This window comes from Ovis canadensis, chromosome 21 (genome assembly GCF_042477335.2).
Source record: "Ovis canadensis isolate MfBH-ARS-UI-01 breed Bighorn chromosome 21, ARS-UI_OviCan_v2, whole genome shotgun sequence".
NCBI classification, from domain to species: Eukaryota; Metazoa; Chordata; class Mammalia; order Artiodactyla; family Bovidae; genus Ovis; species Ovis canadensis.
In genome coordinates, this window is record NC_091265.1 from 60,061,687 (window position 1) to 60,080,618 (window position 18,932).

The 18,932-nt window shown below is 61.6% G+C and overlaps 1 protein-coding gene and 1 non-coding gene across 7 annotated transcripts; one reads left to right on the forward strand and one right to left on the reverse strand.

Annotated features, from left to right (window-relative positions):
* The first annotated feature begins 62 nt into the window (after window positions 1–62).
* On the forward strand, window positions 63–18,708 carry PCNX3 (pecanex 3). 6 transcript variants are annotated; one of them, XM_069566220.1, is made up of 35 exons: window positions 63–316; window positions 661–848; window positions 1,088–1,187; window positions 1,312–1,351; window positions 1,453–1,548; window positions 1,771–2,901; window positions 3,356–3,479; window positions 3,567–3,745; window positions 3,954–4,044; window positions 4,465–4,600; window positions 5,886–6,046; window positions 6,797–6,950; window positions 7,219–7,251; window positions 7,463–7,634; window positions 7,748–7,858; window positions 8,247–8,338; window positions 8,464–8,573; window positions 8,730–8,835; window positions 8,933–9,025; window positions 9,175–9,325; window positions 10,161–10,305; window positions 10,626–10,803; window positions 11,467–11,575; window positions 11,745–11,874; window positions 12,289–12,347; window positions 12,444–12,659; window positions 13,304–13,557; window positions 15,406–15,636; window positions 15,803–15,906; window positions 16,175–16,322; window positions 16,417–16,647; window positions 16,726–17,000; window positions 17,469–17,602; window positions 17,687–17,985; window positions 18,064–18,708. In XM_069566220.1, the coding sequence occupies exons 1-35, from the start codon at window positions 164–166 to the stop codon at window positions 18,256–18,258; spliced, it is 6,129 nt and encodes a 2,042-aa protein (XP_069422321.1). In that variant the 5' UTR covers window positions 63–163; the 3' UTR covers window positions 18,259–18,708. The 6 variants fall into 6 exon arrangements, with proteins under 6 accessions (XP_069422321.1, XP_069422324.1, XP_069422325.1 ...); XM_069566223.1 differs by having other exon boundaries at window positions 5,904–6,046; XM_069566224.1 differs by having other exon boundaries at window positions 5,925–6,046.
* On the reverse strand, window positions 15,238–15,310 carry TRNAE-UUC (transfer RNA glutamic acid (anticodon UUC)). Its single transcript has one exon. It is a non-coding gene; the product is annotated as a tRNA-Glu (tRNA).
* Window positions 18,709–18,932: the final 224 nt, after the last annotated feature.

Consider the following 18,932-nt stretch of genomic DNA (forward strand, 5'->3'; position numbering starts at 1 on the left):
CTGCTCGCACCCTCGCCCCTCGGATCTCTCTCCCCCGTTGGGGGAGACCATGGCGTGAGCGCGAGGCCGGGCCCCGGGGCCCTCGGGCGCCAGGCGGGGCATGGGCCAGGGGCCGCCCCCATGAGGGTCCCGGGAGGAGGGTGCGCGCAGCAGCGGCGGGGCCATGGGGTCACAGGTATTGCAGATCCTACGCCAGGGGGTGTGGGCCTCGCTCACCGGCGGTTGGTTCTTCGACCCGCACCAGAGCACCTTCTCCAACTGCTTCCACCTCTATGTCTGGATCTTCCTGCTCACCTTCCCTTTCTTGCTGTACATGGTGAGACGCTGCCGCCACCTGTAACTCCCGCCGGGGAAAGGGAGGGCAGATGTCACCGAGGGGTGCAAACTGACAGGGACTCCGGGCTGTGGGAAGGGGACTCAATGCAGAGTTCAGAGTGTGTGGCGGAGAGGCCAGAATTTTCTGGCCAGGGTGACCTTGAGCCCCTCACCTAATCTCTGTCCAGTTAGTAAAGAAAAGGCAGGGTCTTTGTACTGGTTGTATGCAGGGGTGAGGAAGTCTTCTTGTAAACTTGTGAATCCTAGCCTTGATGGCGGTGGCAGGTCCACCCCTTGTGGGAGCAGGGCTCTATGAAGAAGGACCTGACTTGCTGCCACCTCCAGGTCCTGCCCCCCAGCTTGATGGTGGCTGGTGTGTACTGCCTTGTGGTGGCTGTCATCTTCGCTACCATCAAGACTGTGAACTATCGGCTGCATGCTATGTTCGACCAGGGCGAGATTGTGGAGAAGCGCAACTCTACCATGGGGGAACCAGAGGAAGAGCCTGCCCAGGGGGACAGCAGTCTGCCCAGGTGGGTGAGGTAGGGCTTGTGCTGGAAATGGAGGGTTCTTGGTGCTTGGGCCTTGGCATTGGAGGATGGAGGGGGGCTTAGGGAACATTGCCTCCAAGAGTGGTGGAATAAATATTCCTTGATTGGCTCTGGATTTGTCAGGGGAATCGATGTGGAGGGAGGTGTGATGGGGATGGTGAGAGAGGTGCTGTGTGAAGAGGGAAGGTTAGCTCGAAGCTGATGTTCCTGTGCACTGCTAGAGACCCTGGAGTGGAGATGACCGTATTTCGAAAAGTGAGTTCCACGCCCCCCGTGCGCTGTAGCTCTCAGCATTCCGTGTTTGGCTTCAACCAGGTCTCGGTGAGTGGTCCCGGCCCTCAGCCTCCCCTACTCCTCTCCTGGGAGCGTGTCCCCGATGTGGGTATGTCCTGCACCTACTTTTTTGCCCTTTTGGCCCCTTCAAACTTTTCTCTTACCTGCTCAGGAGTTGCTGCCCAGGATAGAGGACTCTGGGCCCCTCAGAGGTAGGTGGCTGCTGTTGAGAACTGAGGTGGCGGTGCAGAACGGGGGCCCGGCACATTGATGCCTTGAGGTACTGCTAACGCATCTGGGGCTGTGCTTGTAGACATCAAGGAGCTGGTGCGAGAGCAGGGAAGCAACAACGTGATCGTGACCTCAGCCGATCGAGAGATGCTGAAGCTAAGCTCACAGGAGAAGCTGAGTGAGTGGGCATGATTGGCAAGGGCTTGGGGAGAAGACTAGCTGCCATGTCTTTGAGTCACTCTAACCTTTGCTTCCCGGGGCTCTCTTAGTTCTCTGAGATGGGACCTCAGTGTCCCACCCCCCTGGGCTCTCAGAACTCGGGGCCATAGGACCCTCTCCGCCATCAGTTCCTGCTATAGAACACCTTTTTCTAGCCTTGTGTTGTCGTCTTTTCTGACAGTTGGAGACCTTCCCCAGACACCTCCTGGGGCTGCCCCGGACCCTTCTCTCCCCAGCACGGACTCCTCAGAACGTTCTCCCCTGGCTGGAGACGGAGCCCCGTGGAGTGGCGGCAGTGTGGCTGACACCCCCATGAGCCCCCTCCTGAAGGGCAGCCTCAGCCAGGAGCTTAGCAAGAGTTTCCTGACCCTGACCCGGCCCGAGCGGGCCCTGGTGAGGACCAGCAGTCGACGGGAACAGCGCCGAGGAGCAGGCGGCTACCAGCCCCTGGACCGGCGGGGCTCAGGGGACCCCACGCCCCAGAAAGCTGGCTCCTCAGATTCCTGCTTCAGTGGCACTGACAGGGAGACGTTGAGCAGCTTCAAGAGTGAGAAGACCAATTCTACCCACCTGGACAGCCCCCCTGGCGGGCAAGCCCCCGAGGGCAGCGACACAGACCCCCCCTCAGAGGCAGAGCTGCCCGCCTCCCCGGATGCCGGAGTCCCCTCGGATGACACGCTGCGCTCCTTCGACACTGTCGTAGGAGCAGGGACGCCGCCTGGCCCAGCCGAGCCTCTCCTGGTTGTGCGGCCCAAGGACTTGGCGCTGCTCCGGCCCAGCAAACGGCGGCCACCCGTGCGGAGACACTCCCCCGCCACCAGCCGGGCCCCTCGGCGGCCGCTGCTGGAAGGCCGGGGCTTCTTCGAAGATGATGATACCAGCGAGGGCAGTGAACTGAGCCCGGCCTCCAGCCTCCGGTCCCAGCGCCGCTACAGCACCGACAGCTCCTCCTCCACTTCGTGCTATTCCCCCGAGAGTTCTCGGGGGGCCGCCGGGGGAGCCCGAAAACGACGGGCCCCCCACGGGGCTGAGGAGGGGATGGCTGTGCCCCCCAAGCGGCCCTATGGGACCCAGCGGACGCCTAGTACTGCCAGCGCCAAAACGCACGCCCGAGTACTGAGCATGGACGGGGCCGGGGGGGATGCCCTGCGGGGTCCTCCGGCTGGCTCCAAGGCTGAGCTGGAGGCCCAGGCGGGGGTGGAGCTGGCTGCTGCTGATCCCACTGTGCTGCCCGCCGAGGCCCGCAGGGGGCCTACCGCCAACCAGCCTGGCTGGCGCGGGGAGCTGCGGGAGGAAGGTGCGCTGGGGGGAGGTGAGTGCTGGCTGGGGAGGGGCAAAGGGCAGCTGGAGGGGGCCTGCTCAGCCTCTGGCAGCAGGTGGACCTGGACACGGCCGTCTGGTGACGGTCGTCTGCTGGTGCTTCAGATAAGCAGGGGTGAGCAGAGAGGAGACTAAGGCAGAGACCTCAGACACCTGTCTCCCGTCCTGAAGTTAGCACTTGAGCCTCTTTTCTTCGAGGTCTCTTTGTAGCCATGCTCATCCTCCTGAGCCACTAGCTTAGCAGAACAAGTCATGTCCTTATTCCCAGATTTAGAAACTGGCCCGAGTGGTTAGGTCACCTGGCAGGGTCACAGAGCCAGGATATGGTTAGACTAGGCCTGACCTTTAGCCCCACACAGGAGTATCTGCATCTCCCCGCCGCCCGCCCCCAGGCTCTGTCCACTCCCTTGTCACTTACACTCGGGGGTGGGCTTCTCTTTGGGCAGCTGCTGAGGAGACTGGCAAGCGGGACCACTCAAGCAATGTGAGGCGGGCACAGGCCATCCGGAGGCGGCACAACGCTGGCAGCAACCCCACCCCCCCAGCCTCGGTCATGGGCTCGCCCCCCAGGTGAGCACCAGCTGGCTGCCCGGGGTGGGGGTGAGGGCCTGCTGGCTCTGAGTGCTGCTGACAGCCTTTGGGCTGCCCCCTCCCCAGCAGCCTGCAGGAGGCTCAGCGGGGCCGCGCAGCCTCCCACTCCCGAGCTCTGACGCTGCCCTCGGCCCTGCACTTTGCCTCCTCACTGCTGCTCACCCGGGCTGGCGCCAACGTGCACGAGGCCTGCACCTTCGATGACACCTCCGAGGGTGCCGTGCACTATTTCTACGACGAGAGCGGTGAGCCCCTCCCTGCATCCAGTGGCCAAGCCTGTGGCCCAGCCTCTCCTCCGCCTTTGAGAGTCATCGTCCCTGAAATTGCACCCTTGGTGCCCCTGGGCTGGGCTGCCCTCTGGAGAACCCAGCACGGTTTTTCTCAGGTGGGTTGGGCCTCAGTGCTCGTGTTGCTGACAGGCTGCCTTGTGTCCCACACTTGTCTGTGCTCCAGGTGTGCGGCGTTCCTACACCTTTGGCCTGGCCGGGGGTGGCTATGAGAACCCCGTAGGGCAGCAGGGGGAGCAGGCAGCCAACGGAGCATGGTGAGTCTCCAAGCTCAGGCTCTCCCCGCCCTGTGGCTGGTGAGTTGTCATTCCTGGGGCGTTTTCTCCCTTCCTTCTTTGGGCAGGAGCAAAGATCTCTAGGAGGTAGCTCAGATCTCCAGGAGGAGAGGATGGTAGGCGGCAGCGAGGGGCATGGAGGGGAGATGGGCAAGCCTGCAGGGATCCGTTGGGTCCCTGGCTCTACAGGACTTCCAAGCACGAGGTTCCAGGGCCTTCTTGGATGCCTAGGGTCTGGGAGGGAGGCCCTCTGTGACCTGTCTCCTCTTGACACCCCTGTGCATCTTCTGGGTACTCGAGCAGCCCCCTCGGGCCCCCAGTCGTGGCCTGGCCTTGGCCTCAACCCTGTTTCATTCCTGGGCTCGCCCACAGCTCTGACCCTCACCTCTGCTGTTCCCACAGGGACCGCCACTCGCATTCCTCCAGCTTCCACTCAGCTGACGTCCCGGAGGCCACTGGAGGCCTGAACCTGCTGCAGCCACGGCCCGTGGTCCTGCAGGGCATGCAGGTGCGCCGAGTGCCCCTGGAGATCCCGGAGGTGAGAAGCCAGCATTGGGGAAGGACCTGCAGGAAGGGGTAGGGGATGCAGACCACCAAGTGCTTCCGCAGGCCCCAGGAGGCCCAGGTCGTTCCTAGTGAGGGCTCCAGGGGCCCTAAGGTGGCTGTCCTGACCTATGGTGGCCAGCACAGGGTACACAGAACGTGAAAGACTCAAGTTGCTTATTTATTTACTCAGTAAGCGTGTCTGGAATAGTTTTATTACCCTGGCAGGGTCCGCAGTTAGTGGGGACAGTGCAATGGCACCCGCAAAGGGGACAGCTGAGATCACTGGACAGTGGCGGTGGGTCGCTTGAGGCATGCTGGTCGAGCTTGTCTGTTTCAGCAGGGTTAGTAAGAGCACCTCTTCTTGTTCCTGAAAGTGTCTTGGTGTGGACAAAAACTTATGTAATCGGTCAGGAAGTGACAGAAATATTAGGTTGTGTAAGGCACAGATTCAGAGCTTAAAGAACAGTCGTGAGAGTAGTGCCCACGCAGCCAGGGCCACAGAGAGACCAAGGGCAGTGCCCAGAAGCTGCGTGTGCCCCTTCCTGATGTGCTTATTCTCCTTCCCCGTCCCGTGGGAGAGCAGTGCAGTCCTTACATGGGCGAGGGCTCCTCCAGAGGCAGGGGCTGTGCTGTGGGGGCTCTCCTTGTGTCCCTGGAGCCTGGCACAGGACAGGCTCATGGATGGGTCCTATAAACACTTGTTGACTTGAAGCCCCACAAGCCCAGAGAGGTTAAGTAGGCAGCCCAGGGCCTCACAGCAGTGGCATTGGCACCCGGGCCTGCCCTCAGGGCCAGCCCTCCATGTGCTCCAGGGTAGAGTGGTCAAAGTGACCCTGGTGGCCACATCTGGGCAAAGGGTGGCATTTGTACCGGCTCCTGAAGGGTAAGGTGGATTTCATCGACCCCAGAAAGAGGCTGGAGACACCTCCTGAGTGGGGAAGACAGACACAGGAGCTGGTAACCCTGGCCCTTGGCAGCCCCCACAGCCGTTGAGTCGTATCTTGGGAAGCTGGAGAAAGGAGCAGGCCCTGGGGTGGAGGGTCAGGGCAGGGTGCGGGGCCTCTAGATGGTAGGGACTTTTTTCTGTAGACCAGCTCGTGTGTGCCAGGGGGTGGCATGGACGGGACTGGATCAGAGCTGATGGGCCAATGTGTGCTAGGGGGTGGCATGGACTGCGGTGGTGGGGGATGGGGCTGATGGCCAGTGTGTGCCAGGGGGTGGCGTGGACCGCATTGGTGGGGGGGCGGGGCTGATGGCCGCGGCCGTGGGGACCGCAGTTTGACCTACTGGACCAGGACTCCCTGCACGAATCCCAGGAGCAGACGCTGATGGAGGAAGCGCCACCCCGGGCCCAGCACAGTTATAAGTACTGGCTTCTTCCTGGCCGCTGGACCTCTGTGCGCTACGAGCGGCTCGCCCTGCTGGCACTGCTGGACCGGTGAGCACTCAGCCCCTCAGCTCCCAGTCCTCTGCCGTTCCTGGCCCCAGGGCTTCTAACGTGTGGAGGCCGTCATGGCCACAGAGAGCCTAACCGCTGGGTCACTGAGGGTGCGTGGAGAGCTAGAATTTGCAGTGGGATTGCTTTAGGTTCTTCTAGGGGCGAATGGTTGGCCTAGTAGGGGGTGCTCTGGTCATTCTTCCCTCAAAATTTTGCTGGAGGGAGACATGGCTTCTACACAGTGTGTTTTTATTTTTTTTTATTTGCTTTTGTGTTAGATTCAATTCAGTTGAATTCTGTAGAGCCTAAAAAGCCAACAAATCGTCTGTCTTATCTCTCCTTTTTTTCTGGGAGGAAACTGAGGCCCAGAAAGGCAGAGAGGTCAGGTGATGTTTGTTGTCTTGGTGGCCTCCTGTGCTCTGGATTTCTCCCGGCGCCGTGAGCGGTGCTTTGGGGGAGTGGGAGGCAGATCAGCCAGATCCCAGGGTGGTGGCCCCTGAGGTCTCTGGGTCTAGAGGGGACAGAGCCTGGGGTTGCGTGCAGGGTAGCAGTGGGCTGGCTTCATGGAGCAGGTGCAGCCTGGCCCTGCCCAAGCTTATAGCTCCAGATACTCAGGGTGATGGCTGGCGTGGGCGCCAGCCTGGATGTGGGTCTTTGTGGCCGGGTCCTGTCCCCCACCCCCACCCCCGAATCCCTTGCCCCGCCAGTACAGGAGGAGGTAGGCATGCTCTGACCCGGTGGTCTCTCCAGGACACGTGGGCTCCTGGAGAACATCCTCGGTGTTGGCCTGAGCAGCCTCGTCGCCTTCCTGGGCTACCTGCTGCTGCTCAAGGGCTTCTTCACGGACATCTGGGTCTTCCAGTTCTGCCTGGTCATCGCCTCCTGCCAGTATTCCCTGCTGAAGGTCAGGCCTGGCTTTCAGGGTCTCTTCCTCCTCCTCCCACGACCCCTCTTGAGGGCTTTGAGCTAGAAAGCAGATGAGATGCTCCAGGCCCCGTGTTACCACTGCCATCCCCATCCAGTAAATGGAGGGACTGAGGCTCAGGACAGTGGAAGGGGGAGTCCTGCCCTGGTCCCTCATAACGCCCTCGAAGTGGAATTGAACGGGTCCCAGGCCTCTGACCCTCCGTGGGTGAGGCTTTCGCCACCAGTGTAGCTTCTGTCTCTTCTAGAGCGTGCAGCCGGATGCCGCCTCTCCCATGCACGTGAGTACAGCGGAGCATGTCTCCTGCGAGGCCTGGGCCTGGGTGGGGCTGAGACCCTCACCATTCCCTGTTGCCCCCAGGCCCCTGATCCTTCTGCCCCCCTCTGCCAAGCTCTCTTGGACCCAGGGCCGGGCCCGGGGCACGTGAGCATGCGTTTGCCAGTAGGGCGTTTGGTGAGGGAGGCGCGGCTCCTCACAGGCCCCCTCCCCAGGGCCACAACTGGGTGATCGCGTACAGCCGGCCCGTCTACTTCTGCATCTGCTGTCTGCTCATCTGGCTGCTGGACGCCCTGGGCTCTGCGCAGCCGTTCCCGCCCGTCTCCCTCTACGGCCTCACGCTGTTCTCTGCCTCCTTCTTCTTTTGTGCCCGTGATGTGGCCACTGGTAAGGCCGGGTAGGGTTGAGGTTGCAAGGGGGTCAGGGGGAGTGAGGCCCTAAGGGTGGGCTGAGGGGCCAGCCGGCAGACTGACCAGGCCTCCATTTCCCCTCCCTGCCAGTGTTCACCTTGTGCTTCCCGTTCGTCTTCCTCCTGGGCCTCTTGCCCCAGGTGAACACCTGCCTCATGTACCTGCTGGAGCAGATAGACATGCACGGCTTTGGGGGCACAGGTATGGAGCCCAAGGCGGGGCTCGAGGGTGAGGAGGACGTGCAGGCCTGTGGGTCTGTGAGGCTCTGAGGGTATGAGGGCTGTGAGGCTAAACAGCTATGGGTTTAGCACTTCGCTGAGGCTTGTCCGAGTCTACATGGAAGATTCTAAGAACCCATCTCTTCCCCTCCCTCCCCCACCCCTCCCGTCTCCTCCTCCCCAGGCAAGTGGTTTAAACCTGAGAATGCCAGAAGCCCTGCAGGCCTCTCTGGGCTGGGGGAGCAGAGAACAGTGGGCCGGGCCCCAAGTCCAGGGGATGTTAGCCCCTGGAAGTTGAGGGGCAGCGGGGGCAGTGCCTCGGGGGCTGGCGGGTGGGCTCTGGGCTTTACTTGCCCCCGCTCGCCTCGCAGCCGCCACCAGCCCCCTGACTGCCATCTTCAGCCTCTCCCGCAGCCTGCTGGCCGCCGCCCTGCTCTACGGCTTCTGCCTTGGGGCCATCAAGGTAGGGATGACCTGGGGGGTTGCTCGGAGGCATCCAGAGTGGGGGGCTGTGGGATGGGGCTCGCAGTGGCCTCTGCCCCGGGTGGGGGCGCCCGCAGCTCTGACCAGCGCGGGCTCCCTCCCCAGAGCCCTTGGCCCGAGCAGCACGTCCCTGTCATCTTCTCCGTCTTCTGTGGCCTCCTGGTGGCGCTCTCCTACCACCTGAGCCGGCAGAGCAGCGACCCCACCGTACTCTGGTGGGTGCCTGCGCGTGCTGGCGTGTCTGTGCCTGGCAAGGGTTGAGGGGCGGGGTCTGCACATGTGCCTGTCACCACCTGACCCCAGGGCCTGTGGGAGGAGGGGCAGCCTCCCAGACCCAGGCCCCTGACTCTTCTCATGGCCCGACCCCCCAGGTCTCTGGTCCGGAGCAAGCTCTTCCCCGAGCTGGAGGAGCGGAGCTTGGAGACCGCCCGTGCCGAGCCCCCAGACCCACTGCCAGAAAAGATGCGCCAGTCAGTGGTAAGCACCCGGAGTCTCGGGGTCCAGTCTTGGGGGGAAGGGTGTGTTCAGCCACCGGTGGCAGCAGCACCCACGCTGGTGTTTCCCAACCTTGCAGCGCGAGGTCCTCCACTCCGACCTGGTGATGTGTGTGGTGATCGCCGTGCTCACCTTTGCCATCAGCGCCAGCACCGTCTTCATTGCCCTGAAGGTTCGTGGGGCACAGGCCAGTCCTCTCGCCCAGGTCTTTGCCAGAGCCCACATGCCCCGAGGGCCGGAGGCCATGGCCCACATCCTTCTCCGGCCCTGGGTGACGTGCACCAGGTGGCCCCGTGGCTGAGCCTCCCCTCCTTCTTGCAGTCCGTGCTAGGTTTTGTGTTGTATGCGCTGGCGGGGGCCGTAGGCTTCTTCACACATTACCTGCTGCCGCAGCTCCGCAAACAGCTGCCCTGGTTCTGCCTGTCGCAACCCGTGCTGAAGCCGCTGGAGTACAGCCAGTACGAAGTGCGAGGTGAGTGCCTCCCGCCAGGCTGGGGCCCTGCACCTGCCTTATAGAGCTCGGACCTCTCAGCTCAGGGTGCCAGCAGGGGGCAGCCTCTGCCCACACCGCCCCGTGTGCGATGGCATGGGCCCTGCGGCCCCTTCACTGCCCTCTGTACCCTCTCCTGTGCCCCCCTCAGCCCCTGCCTCACTCTCGCCCTGCCTGCTCTGGCCTTTCCCTGCCCGCCTTGTGGACCCTGAGAAGGTAGAAGTAGAACTCCAGGAGGTGTTGTTGAGAAATACAGGCTGGTTCTTAATGAACTAGACCAGCGCAGTGCACACTGAATTGTGCAACACGGATGCCTTGGAGCTTGTGTTTAAATACCTGGATCTGTGGTGCGAAGGTCTGCGTGCTTGTTTTTCTTAGACAATGAAGGATCTTGTTTACCGGGCCAGCATCTCCATGTGGCTACGGTCACCTTGAGCCGGTGACAGGGGCCTGGTCCGAAGGTCCCTGTGACTGAGGGTCACTGTGAACTTGGGCCTCACCCAACCTGTCCTGACTCCGGTGGACACCGGGGGTGTTGTCGTCATCCTTTATTTCAGACAGCTGAATGGGCAGAGCACCTGCCCTGAGCCCCCAACATGCCCTGCCTGGGCCTCATCGCCCTCATTTGATTTGCCGAAGATCAACACCCCCAGCTGCTCAGAAATTCTAGGGTCCCAGAACTGCGCACCCCCACATCCTGGGCTCTGCCCTCCTGCCAGCTTCCCTCGGAGAGCACGACTGTTCTCCCTTGCAGCAGGAGGGGGTGTGGAGGGCCTGGAGCTCAACAGCAGTCCCACCTTCCTGCCCGTGGTTGCAGGTGCTGCCCAGGTGATGTGGTTTGAGAAGCTGTATGCTGGCCTGCAGTGCGTGGAGAAGTACCTCATCTACCCAGCCGTGGTGCTCAACGCCCTCACGGTGGACGCTCACACAGTCGTCAGCCACCCGGACAAGTTCTGCCTCTAGTGAGGACCGCCAGCCCCCTGGTCATCCCACCACCTACCTGCCCGAGTAACCCAGGGGGAAACTGAGTCCCCTTGGCCAGCAAGCTTAAGTAGGCCCCCAGCTCCTGACACCGCTTCCAGTGAAGCACCTGCCTTCTCAGGAGCAGACATGTCCCTCCAGTACTCCTGAAGTTGAAGGGGTTAGTGACCTCTTCAGGAAACAGAGACGAAGGTCGCTGGCCCAAAAGAGCCGGGCCCCGCCCAGCAGAGCCCAGGCCAGGGCCTCCAAGGGGCGGGCCCCCCCAACTGCCCGGCCCCTAACGCCTGCCTCTGGCCCACAGCTGCCGGGCGCTGCTCATGACCGTGGCTGGGCTGAAGCTGCTGCGCTCGGCTTTCTGCTGCCCGCCGCAGCAGTACCTGACCTTGGCCTTCACCGTCTTGCTCTTTCACTTCGACTGCCCGCGCCTCTCCCAGGGCTTCCTGCTCGACTACTTCGTCATGTCTCTGCTCTGCAGCAAGGTGAGCTGCGGGCCGCACTGCAGCCCTGAGGGCAGGCCTCTCCTGCCTCACCGCGGGAGACCTGCCCCAGTCCTGTGGTATTCCCTCTGAGGGCCCTGGCAGCAGCTCCTCGTAGGCCAGTGAGCAGGCTGAGGTTTAGAGAGCATAAGTGATTTGCCTCAGGTTTCCTGCAGAGCTGGTGGTCAGCTGGGACTTGAACAAAGGCCTGTTCCCTGGCTCTGTACTGGAGGCCTGCAGTGGTGCCCACGAGGGATCCTGGCACAGGCCTGAGCTTTCATCTCACTCCCGTGAGCACTCTGGTCTGGTTTCTGGCCTGGCCCAGGATGGTGGAGATCAAGTCTGTATCCCCCTCTGAGGGTAGGGCCTGTGACTGTCTCTTAACTTTTGGTATCACAGCCTCGTCACCAAGAGTGGCATACCCTGAGCAAGTCATGTATCTGTTCTACCTCGTCTGAACCTTAGTTTTCCCATCTGGGAAGTGGGACAGTGATAGGAGGCTCCCGGGATGATTATATGAATTAAATAGCTAATGTCCCCTTGGGTGCTTTGTCTGGGGTTGCTAATGGTGTCGGAAGTCCCAGGGGTCTGAGGGGCACGTGGTGGGCCCCCTTTTCTGTGAGCAGTCCGTATATCTCTCACCTTCTCCCCTCTCCACCCCTGCAGCTGTGGGACCTGCTGTACAAGTTGCGTTTCGTGCTGACCTACATCGCGCCCTGGCAGATCACCTGGGGCTCAGCTTTCCACGCTTTTGCCCAGCCGTTTGCTGTGCCACGTACCCAGCCTGCCGCTTGCAGCCCGGGTGGGGGTGTGCAGGGAGGGCTGTCGCCCGGATGGGTGGCTCCAGGCGGGCTGGCATCCAGGCGGGCTGGCAGGGGTGGAAGGATCGTGAGGGAGGCTAGGGAGGGTCCTGTGTGCCCGCCACCTCCTTGACTCGCGCCCAGACTCGGCCATGCTGTTCGTTCAGGCCTTGCTCTCGGCACTCTTTTCCACGCCTCTCAACCCACTGCTAGGCAGCGCCGTCTTCATCATGTCCTATGCGCGGCCCCTTAAGTTCTGGGAGCGTGACTACAAGTGAGTCTCCTGGGACGGAGGCGGGTGCCCTGTGGGACCCTGAGGGGGACTGGTGGGGAGTGGGTGGCTGAACGGGGCAGGTTGCTGGGAGATCAGATGGAGGTTGGAGGCTGGGCTTTGGGGAACGGCACCGTGGGCTTCACTGAGGTGGCTGATCCACAGGAACACAGCTTGAGCCAGACGGAGGCCCGGGACTCACACCCTGGGCTTCCTGGCTGTGTGGTGCCCCTGGGGGAGTCCCCTCAAGTCTGTGAACCTTAACCTCCCCCTGTCATGGAGCTCTCGTGGCGTCTGCCTCAGAGTATGGGGGTGCAAGCCCAGAGGGGCGTGGGTGGAGGGTGATGGGAACTGTCACCTGAGCCTGGGGCAGCCTTGCCCTCTTGGCCACCTGTGTGTCACCCTGTCTCTGAACAGCACTAAACGCGTGGATCATTCCAACACCCGCCTGGTCACTCAGCTGGACCGGAACCCCGGTGTGTACCCAGCCATCAGGGGCTCTGGGGCCGGGCTGCCCTGGGGAGGGAGCCTTGCTCACTTGTGTTCATCTGTCCGTCCATCCTGGGTCCCAGGCGCTGATGACAACAACCTCAACTCGATCTTCTACGAGCACTTGACCCGCTCGCTGCAGCACACACTGTGTGGGGACCTGGTGCTGGGCCGCTGGGGCAACTACGGCCCCGGCGACTGCTTCGTCCTGGCCTCCGACTACCTCAATGCCCTGGTCCACCTCATCGAGGTTGGCAACGGACTCGTCACCTTCCAGCTGCGTGGCCTCGAGTTCCGGGGTGAGCCTCAGGGTGCCGCCTTTGTCAGTGTGTGAGGGCCGGACCCTACCCCTGCTCTTACCCCTGTTTGCTGGGGCCCTTGAGCAAGGCACTCTCCACCATGGGCCCCACGGCCTGGGATTCCTAGTCTGAGCGTTGAGGCAACAGGCTTTCTTTGACCCAGCCCCGTCCCTGCCCTGACTGTGGCAGGTCTGTAGTGAACAGGCTGCTCTGGTGGAAGCTCTGGCCTGGAGCTCCTGCTGGCCTGCTCTGTGGACTCAGGCCTGGCCCACGTTGGGGCCCACGCATAAGCCCTGGGCAGTGAGCCAGCTCCTGGCCCTCAGGAAGGATGCACCTGGCAGGTACCAGCTTCAGAAGAGGCCCTGAGCGCAGAGAGGCTCAAAGCACAGCTCAGAGCAGCGCGAGCCTGAGCTTTGGTCTTTGCGTCTATAAGTGAGGGATCTGACCCTATCTGTCCTGTCACCGTCACCCCAGTCCCACCCCACCACGGCCACTGGGAGTTAGGAGGGGAAAGGGGCTCGTTTGTTCATCTGTTCACTAAGTAACGGTGACTCCCGTCGCCTCCAGGGGAGGGGCCTGGGCACTCTGGGGAGGAGGCAGGCAGGGATGGGCCCGTGTCCCCTGACTGGCCCCCTTCCCCGCAGGTACATACTGCCAGCAGCGGGAGGTGGAGGCCATCACCGAGGGTGTGGAGGAGGATGAGGGCTGCTGCTGCTGCGAGCCAGGCCACCTGCCGCGGGTCCTGTCCTTCAATGCGGCCTTCGGGCAGCGCTGGCTGGCCTGGGAGGTGACGGCCAGCAAGTACGTGCTGGAGGGCTACAGCATCAGCGATAACAACGCCGCGTCCATGCTGCAGGTGTTCGACCTCCGAAAGATCCTCGTCACCTACTACGTCAGGGTAGGAGGGTGAGGCCGGGTGGCCAGGGCCCCACACTCAGGGCTCGCTGGGTGGGAGCTTCCCGAAGGCCACCTCCTAAGTCTCCAGGAGCCTGTTCTGAAGGGAAGCTGGGGCCTCAGAGAGTGGAAGCATCTTCCTAAGAGTCACTGCCGGATAGCGGGTCTCAGGCCCTGTGACTCTGCCCGTGGGGGGCCTAGGGTGGGGCCCTCTGTCACCGCCTCTAGGAGTCTCCTGTGGGGTGGTGAGTACTGGGGGCCAGTGGGCAGCACGTACACAGATCCTCTCTCTGGGCTTCGGAGCTGGGAGGGGCATTGCTGACGACCACCCTCCAGACCACCAGCTGGTGGACGGCCCCTCTGTGTCACTTGTCAGAGAAACTGCCTTCTCAGATGTTTTTTCCCATGCCCTCACTCATTCCTAGGGAAGAGCTTATACTGGGGCCGTTTTGCCCAGGTTCTTGGCCCCCCACGTCCTACCACGCTGCTGGACTCCCTATTGCCGAGATGCCCCCTGTTCACGGCCAGCTGTACCAGCCTCTGGAGCTCTGGGTTCCCCACCCCTCCCCCAGGCAGAAGGCCACCCCCCATTGGCTCCATCCAGGGCAGCACACAAGATCCCATAACCTGACTGGCTGCCAACTGTTGGCCTCAGACTGCCCATCCATCGTGTCCATACCAGTCGCATACTGTCCAAAGGCTTTTCTCCATTCGCCCACGCCCCTGCTTAGAAACCAGCAGAATCTCTCTTTTTTATTTTTTTTATTTTTTTATTTTTTTTTAAGCTTTGTGTAGTTTATTTTTTTTTATTTTTTATTTTTTTATTTTTTTACATTTTAAAATCTTTAATTCTTACATGCATTCCCAAACATGAACCCCCCTCCCACCTCCCTCCCCATAACATCTTTCTGGGTCATCCCCATGCACCAGCCCCAAGCATGCTGCATCCTGCGTCAGACATAGACTGGCGATTCAATTCACATGATAGTATACATGTTAGAATGTCATTCTCCCAAATCATCCCACCCTCTCCCTCTCCCTCTGAGTCCAAAAGTCCGTTATACACATCTGTGTCTCTTTCCCTGTCTTGCATACAGGGTCGTCATTGCCATCTTCTCTCTTTTTTAAATATGTATTTTATTATTTTCTTGGCCGAGTCAGGTCTGAGTTGCGGCTCGAGGGATCCTCGTTGCGGCACGCAGCTTCTCTGGTTGCACACGGGCTCAGTAGTTGTGGCACGTGGGCTTAGTTGCCCTGCGGGGGATCTTAGTTCCCCAGCCAAAGATGGAACCCACGTCCCTTGCACTGCAAGGCAGATTCTTAACCACTGAAGCTCTCAGCAGATTCTTTTAAGGGGTCCAGGAGCCCCTGGCTTGGGTACATAGGCTGTGCCTCTTTTTTTGAGGGGAAGTCCTATGATCACACTCATGCTATCTTGAGGGACCTGTGACCTAAGCACCTGCCGTAGGCAGCACCCTCTAGTGGATGCTCTGTAAGGAGGGATGCTTCCTGTCGGCTTTGCCCTTCCCCTTCCCTGACCGAGAGAAGGAGCAGACAGGCCTGTGTGGCTTCAGGGAGCTGAGATGGGAGAGGGGATGGGTGTCCTGGGAAGCTGACTTCAGCACAGTCTAAGGCAGAAGCTTCTCTTTTTTTCGGTCAGGCCACATAGCTTGAGGGATCTTAGTTCCCCAACCAGAGATCGAACCCAGGACCTCTGCGGTGAAAGCACAGAGTCCTAACCACTGGACCACCAGGGAACTCACGGGGAGAAGCCTCTACCCTGACGCTCTCTTTCCTAGTGGCCAGGGCGAGGGCGTACCCCCATTCACTGACCCCTGCCCTCTCCTCACAGAGTATCATCTACTACGTGAGCCGCTCTCCAAAGCTGGAGGCCTGGCTGAGCCACGAAGGCATCGCAACGGCCCTGCGTCCTGTGCGGGCGCCTGGCTATGCTGACTCCGACCCCACCTTCTCTCTGAGCGTGGACGAGGACTACGACCTTCGCCTCTCCGGCCTCTCGCTGCCCTCCTTCTGCGCTGTGCACCTGGAGTGGATCCAGTACTGTGCCTCCCGGCGCGGCCAGGTCCGGCCACCAGCACCCTGGGGCTGCCCTCTCCCCATCGGCCTCCCCGCTCCCCTGCGGGTTCTTCTCGCCCTCAGCCTCCCTTGGCCTGGGCCCCAGCCCCTGCCCCAAGTTCCCTGTGCCGGGTCTGAGCTGGGCTCTGGGGATGGGGGTCCTTGTGCTGCAGCCTGTGGACCAGGATTGGAACTCGCCGCTGGTCACACTGTGTTTTGGCCTGTGTGTGCTGGGCCGCCGGGCCCTGGGGACCGCCTCGCACAGCATGTCTGCCAGGTGAGTGCCCAGCCCAGCCTGTGGCCCTCCCCTCCGCTACCTCCTGACAAGCTCTGGGCCTCTGGCTGCAGCCCCTCCTCTCCCCATGGGACCTCGCCTGCTCCTCACCATCGCCCTGTGACGGACACGGGCAGGGACTGACTTCCTTGTCAAGATCGGGAAACTAAGGCCCAGCGTGAAGAGCGGGCTGCCCTCTGACCCCTACACACACAGCCAGCGCTGAGGAGCCCCAGTGCGCCTGGTGCATTCACCCCCTCCTCTTCTCCAGCCTGGAGCCCTTCCTCTACGGCCTGCACGCCCTGTTTAAGGGGGACTTCCGGATCACCTCCCCGCGGGACGAGTGGGTCTTTGCCGACATGGACCTGCTTCACCGTGTGGTGGCGCCCGGGGTTCGCATGGCCCTCAAGCTTCACCAGGTAGGCAGAGGTGTGCCCAGGCAGGGCGGGCAGGCAGTGAACCCGCCGCTCAGGGCAGGGGCAGCCCACCTCAGCCCTCCTGTCCTCCCCGCAGGACCACTTCACGTCCCCAGACGAGTACGAGGAGCCGGCCGCCCTATATGACGCCATCGCGGCCAACGAGGAGCGGCTGGTCATCTCACACGAGGGCGACCCGGCCTGGCGCAGCGCCATCCTCAGCAACACGCCCTCGCTGCTGGCGCTGCGCCACGTCCTGGACGACGCCTCGGACGAGTACAAGATCATTATGCTCAACCGGCGCCACCTCGGTTTCCGCGTCATCAAGGTGGGCTCAGCCGCCCTCTCCTCCCGGCCCCTTCCCGCCGCGGCCTCCTGACCCCTCCCACACGTGTGGCCCCCGCAGGTGAACCGCGAGTGTGTGCGCGGCCTCTGGGCCGGGCAGCAGCAGGAGCTGGTGTTCCTGCGCAACCGCAACCCTGAGCGTGGCAGCATCCAGAACGCCAAGCAGGCGCTCCGCAACATGATCAACTCCTCCTGCGACCAGCCACTGGGCTACCCCATCTACGTGTCTCCCCTCACCACCTCGCTGGCCGGCAGCCACCCTCAGCTGCGGGCGCTGTGGGGGGGCCCCGTCAGCCTGGGCGCCATTGCCCGCTGGCTTCTGCGCAGCTGGGAAAGGTGAGCTCTGACCCATGCCTCTGAGGTCACAGGAGAAAGCAGAGGTTCACAGAGAGAAAGTGGTGCCCTCCGGGGTCTGACTGAGGAAGCACCGGAGCCAGGGGTGAACCCCAAGCTGACCCAGCTGCATACCCCACCCTCTCAGCCAGAGCTGAAGGTGGCCTTTAGCCTGAAGCACCATCAATAATGCCACCTTTAAAACCTCTATAGGGGCTCCCCTGGTTGTCCATTGGGTAAGACCACGTTTCCACCGCAAGGGGCATGGGTTCCATCCCTGGTCGGAGAACTAAGATCCCACATGCCTCACAATGTAACCTTAAAAAAAAAACACCCTGTAAAGTAGATGGCAGAATCTTTTAGAAATAGGACTAGGATCTGAGATGTTAGGTGCCTTGGGTTGGGGACTTGTGCTTGTGAGGGCATTGCACCCTCCTCCCCCACCAACGTCGTCTGTTTCCCCTCGCCCAGGCTTCACAAGGGCTGTGGAGCCGGCTGCAATAGCGGCGGGAACGTGGATGACTCAGACTGTGGCGGAGGTGGTGGCTTGACCTCCCTCAGCAATAACCCCCCCTTAGCACAACCCACACCTGAGAACACAGCAGGTGAGCCGGCAAGGCCTGGTTGAGCCCGTGAGTGGGAAGGGCAGCCTAGCGACTGAAGTCTGCCCTCTTATCTGTCCCCCACAGGCGCTGGGGACCAGCCCCTCCCACCAGGCCCTGCTTGGGGCCCGAGGCCCTCCCTGAGCGGCTCTGGTGATGGGCGCCCCCCTCCTCTGCTGCAGTGGCCACCCCCTCGGCTCCCTGGACCATCCCCCGCTTCACCGGCCCCCCCTGAGGGTCCCAGGCCCTCAAGGCCCCCTGGCCCTGGTCTCCTAAGTTCTGAGGGTCCCAGTGGGAAGTGGAGCCTGGGGGGTCGGAAGGGACTAGGGGGATCCGAGGGGGAGCCAGCCTCAGGGAGCCCTAAAGGAAGCACCCCCAAATCTCAGGTAAGGTTCTTCCGGCGGGGTCAGGTCTGGGTAGCTCAGGTCTGCTCTCCCACCACCAACCTGTCTCCCTTCCCTCAGGCGCCCCTAGACCTCAGCCTCAACCCGGACATCAGCACTGAAGCCTCACCCCCCAGAACAGTGCGGGACATTCCTTGCTTGGACAGCAGTGCTCCTGAGAGTGGCACGCCCACCGGGGCCCTGGGCGACTGGCCTGCCCCTGCGGAGGAGCGAGAGAGCCCAGCAGCTCAGCCCCTGCTGGAGCATCAGTACTGAGTGGCCTGGCGCCCTCTGGGCCTCAGCCCTGTATTTGGGGACTTGGACCCCCGGCCTCTGGCCCTTTCTGCTGGACCACAGAACCGAGTGGCTTTGGCTTCCACATGTGAACCCTGACCTCTGGCTGCCTTAGCCAGAGCACCGGAACTGAATAGCCCAGACCTCTGACCTTGACCCCTGATCTCTCATCCCTAATCCAGGGCCTGGGCTCCCCAAACTGAGGCAGGCAGCATCCCAGTCAGGCCCTAGGAGCCAAACCCATGGGCTGGTCCCGCTTCAAGCCCATGGCCAGGACTGACTGGGCCTCTCTACCTGCACCGCCTGCTGGGGTGGCCCTTTGGCCTTGGACTTGGGGCTGAAATGTGGGAAAGGGTTTTTTTTTTTTTTCTTTTTTTCTTTTTTTTTCGTGCTTCGGAGACACCAGAATTAATAACACTATTTTTGATTTTGGTTGGCAGTTTCTTCTTCTATCTGAGGGTGTTTGGGTGGAGGGTGGAGGAGGTGGTCAAGTCAGGGTAGATGAGCACAGAGAGAGGGATGAAGGATGTGGGGCTGGGTTCTGAGGTCAAGGTTAGACCAGGGTGGGACTCAAGTAGGACTGGATCTTCTTTGCCACAAGTCTGTTCCTTTTTTAAACTTTGACCTTAAGTGTGCAATTCTGTTTCTCACGCCAA